Consider the following 4,265-nt stretch of genomic DNA (forward strand, 5'->3'; position numbering starts at 1 on the left):
GCGGTCGCCCGGGGGCTGTGGGTACCCCTAGAAGGATCAGCGAGTCAGGCTGGCCTGGAAAGGGGGAAACAGCCGCAGAGAGCAGTGGAGGCCTGGAATACAGTGGAGAAGCCTTTACTGCACCCACCAGCATCCTCAGCGTGCCGTTCCCGACGCCTTTGCACGCAGGAATCGCCCTGGGCTCCCTGGCTCCAGATGCTGAACCGCACCAGGGAGCGATTGGGAAGGAGCTGGCAACACGTGGCAGCACCCTGGACGTGTAAGTGTGACGGAGAGCTGCATGGCCTGTAATCCTGGCGATTCGCAAGGCTGTGGCGGGAGGATCGCGAGTTCAAGGGCGGCTGCAGCATTTCAGCCAGCCTCTCCCTAAAATTGAAAGGGAAAAGGAAAGGGCTGCGGGTGCAGCTTGGCATAGAGCGCGGACCTCGTTGGCGTGGGGGTGAGGTGTCACACTGGACACAGATGCAGATGAGGTCCCGACGTGGTCTCTTCTGGCGTGGCCAGTGCCAGGTACCCTAGGGCTGGGCGGAGAGGAAGGGTAAGGGCTTCCTACTTCCAACTTGGCCTTCTCGTCCCTCGCTTTCAGCCGCTGGAAGGTCCAGGACATGCGCCTCCTCCGGGTTTCCGTCCTCAGCTTGCTGGAGCAGTTGTCCCTTGTGGTGCAGACCATGCAGCGTTTCGGGCCCCCAGTGTCCCGCTGAGCCTGATGTGGCCTAGGGACCCAAGTGGAAGCTTCTGTCCCTCCTAGATAGCATGTCCCCAAGCAGTTGCGTCTGGAGTGTGGGAGGCCAAGAGTCTGTGGGACTCAATGTTCTGAACTAAGAATCTCCTCATTTTGTTTGGTGCTTAAATATGAATTCTGCAGAAAATAAAACTGACCTGCCACGCTGTGTGTGGGTGCCTTTCTATTTCACTGTGGTGCTGGCCTCATACTTGCCAAAATCCTCCTACTTCAGCCTGCTGAGGTACGTGCCACCACACACGGTCTCAGTGGCCCGCTTAGCATGCCTTGGGGTGGGCCAGCATGGCATGTGGTGGCAGGGGTCAAACCCCAGTCCCTCTGCCTGCCTAACTAGGTGCTTAGTCCACTGAGCTATCTCATTGGCCCAAAAATTTTGTTAACAGATGATTTTAAAAAAAAAGGCTTTCCAGAAAATGAGCCAACCACTGCAAGCTGACGTTCAACTCCTTAGCCCAGTAAGTACTTTTGGGTCACCCCCCCCCAGACTGCATGACAAGGATCACCAAGGCAGAGATGCTGGGGTGGGGGTTGTGGCCCACCCATAGCCCTGGGACAACTGGTTGTGATACTTGGAGAAGAAATCTGCTCTCTGTAAGATAAACTGTGTCCTGCAACCTTGATCAGGCCAGGAGCCAGGCCCGGTGCTATAAGCCTGTCCTTCTGACACTGGGAGGCTGAAGCAGGAGGACTTCAAGTTCAAGTCAAGCCTGTGTAACTTAGCAACTGAGTGAAACCCCTTCTCAGAATTAAAAGTGGGTTGAGGCTGGGGCTCCATGTGAGTCCTGCTTCATTCCAAGTACCAGATGAATCCATCAGCCCAGCGGCTCTTTGGTAGATGGAGCCTGTGGAGTCTCACCATGGTGAACGTGGGCACCAGAGCACCATGGTGTGGGTGTACTGCCTGCAGCCCTGAGGTGAGACCCTCCTGAGGGTGCTGCCCCACCCTGGGGAACGAGGTACCTGGTGGCCAGGTGGGCTGCCATTACCTGCCAGCCCCCTTCTCCTTGGGACACTTTGTGCTCTGCACACATGGGTGGGCTGCAAGGACCCAGCCAGGCATGCTGACCTGCAGTTCCCTCTCTGCCCTGCACATCCAGCCGCCTAGTTGCTGGGACCCGGCTCCTGAGTGCCATCGCTGCTCCCCCAGCAGGTACTGTGGCCCAGGTAGGGCCATCTTGGGCCACCTCCTTTCCTCTCCTCCCCTCCCCTCTCCTCTCCTCCACTTTCCTTCCCTCCTCTCTCCTCATCTCCTCTCCTCCCTTCCCCTCCACTCTCCTCTCCTTCCAGCCACACAGGTACTTGGCCCCCGAGCCTGGTGGCAGAAAGTTTGTCCCATGCACCCCAGCTGTGTGTGTGCTACTGTATGGGTTCAGCAGGAGGCAGGCTTTTCCTAGGCCTGGTTCTCATGGGGTAGGTGCACCGTGGCCTCTTAGAGCTTGCAGGACTGTGCAGCTGTGGCCTGGAGGGACATGTGGCTGGGACGGTGGGGACAATGGAGGAGGTCCCTGGCTGCAGAGGCAGTGCTGTTGACCATGGTGAGGCTGCTTCTGAGCACACGTTCTCTCCCCGCTTCCTCCCTCTCCCTTTCTTTCCTGATCTATACTGAACATACGCTGTTTTCTGTCTGTCCGTGCAGCTCTCCTCCCTCTACCAGTGTCCTTCTCGTCGATGCTGGCCATTTCAGGAGGTGAAGACGGGCCGTCCTGCTCCCCGTGGACTTAGTGTCTGTGCTCTGGCAGGACAATGCCCTGGAATTTGGAAACCCTCTCCCTCATCTCTGTCCTCTGTCCAGCTGCTTCTTTCCAGGCCACCCAACTCCCCAGGTGACATCCCGACTTCCTTCTGTTTCGTCTGAGTGTGAAGCCTAATCCCGCACGGCACATGTTTCTCTGCGGCTGTGCTCTGTGCATGTGTGCACCTCTGCTTGCGTGTGGGTGTGATCATGGGCTAGCACCGGGCTCCTCATGCACTGGCCCGGCGCTCTGCCCCAGCCATGCCCAGGCCTCTTTGGGGTAGTTGTGTTCCTTTGCTAGCTTGGGTTATGAGGCTGTGTGGACATGCTGTGAAACTCACACGCTGTCATGGTCTACAGGAGCGGTCCAGGGGCCAGGGTCATCATCTCCATCTGGACAGTCCATGCACACACTGTTCTGGCGGGGGGTGGGGGGTTGTGCACTTCTGCCAGATCACAATGCTCCTCTGTCCCTAGATTTCCCATGGGCTCCATCCTCTATCACAGGCGCAGCCCCGGGCTTGGGGGTGGAGCTCCATGCTGGGCCCTTGTCTAGCAGGCCAGGATCCCAGGCTCATCCCTGGCAGTCGCAAAGCACTAGGACCCTTACAGTGGCCCCAGAGGTCACCATGATGAGGCCCGCATCTTCTCCCAATGGCTCTCCCCCTCTCCCTGCACTGCACTCTGAACAGGCTGCACAGAACTTTCCCACTTGTGGAAGCCCAGCAGCCCCTCCTGCCCCCAGGCCTTTGCTCTGGCTCTACATCTGTAGCTGTCCTCCCCAGCGACCCCCTGGACATAAGAGCTGTCACCCTCTGCAGCTCTTCCTTTTGTGGCCATACTATTTAGAGCAGCATCCTGCCACCCCTCCTGCATGGCTGCAATGTGGGAGGCTGGACATGGCTACGGGACCACAGTGGGGTCACAACCATACCCAGGAAGGAGTTGCCCGGCCTCAAGGAGCCCGGGTGTAGTTGAAGCCAGCTGAGGATGCGAGATCGGCACCATGCCTTCTATCTGTTCTCCATTCGCTTTTTGAGTGTTTGTGTTTGAGACAGGGCCTTGCAGTATAGCCCAGGCAGGCCTTAGACTCATGGCAATGCTCCTGCTTCATCCTCCTGAGTGCTGGGATTACAAGTGTGCACCACTATGCCCATTTGTTTTGATACTTTATCTTTTTTTTAATTACATGATTTTTATTTTTCATAATGTGTTTTGTACATCAATTATGTATTTTATATTTACATTCTTATATTGTACAAATTTATTTTTATCAATCTATTTTTTTCCATAACTTTATTGAGAAATAAATAGCATTGAGACAGTTTCAAATCAAATTGGTAGGACAGTTCCAATAATTAACACATTGCATACTGCCTTCCTAGTGGTTGTTTGTTGTACAAGATGCAGACTTGATATCCTATTTACAAACACTATTAGAACAGATCCCTCTATTCCTTGAATTAAGAGAATGTAGCTATATATCCATCCTAACCATTTTGAATACACAGATATAAAATGGTCATTCATCTATATCCCCTTTTTTTCTTTAGTTCCATTATTTAAATATTACAGGTGTGGGAATTCAGCAAAATATTCTAAAAGAGTCCAGTAGTCCATAATAGTATTGGGTCTTCCACTTGACTGACAATGTCAGAAGTTGTTGACCTGAGTCCCCTACAGCTCAACATAACAGCATGGCTTTACTTCTTCTACTTTGTTTTTATACTTTTCTGCTGGATGGTTAAGACCAAGGTAAAGCAGGACCTATGCAACAAGAGTTGTAGCTTT

General features: G+C 53.9%; 1 protein-coding gene across 2 annotated transcripts in view; it reads left to right on the forward strand.

The window, feature by feature from the left end:
- The window catches only part of Lage3 (L antigen family member 3), a 3,760-nt gene extending 2,870 nt beyond the window's left edge, over positions 1-890 (forward strand). The window contains exons 2-3 of one of the 2 annotated variants that reach the window (XM_023705383.1): positions 131-259; positions 635-890. In XM_023705383.1, coding sequence (XP_023561151.1) covers positions 131-259; positions 635-701 — 196 coding nt within the window. In that variant the 3' untranslated portion in view covers positions 702-890. Of the gene's footprint in view, positions 1-130; positions 260-586 lie in introns of both variants that reach the window. The other variant, XM_023705382.1, reaches the window with a different exon arrangement.
- Positions 891-4,265: the final 3,375 nt, after the last annotated feature.

This window comes from Octodon degus, unplaced genomic scaffold (assembly GCF_000260255.1).
Source record: "Octodon degus isolate 3935 unplaced genomic scaffold, OctDeg1.0 scaffold00218, whole genome shotgun sequence".
Lineage (NCBI taxonomy): Eukaryota > Metazoa > Chordata > Mammalia > Rodentia > Octodontidae > Octodon > Octodon degus.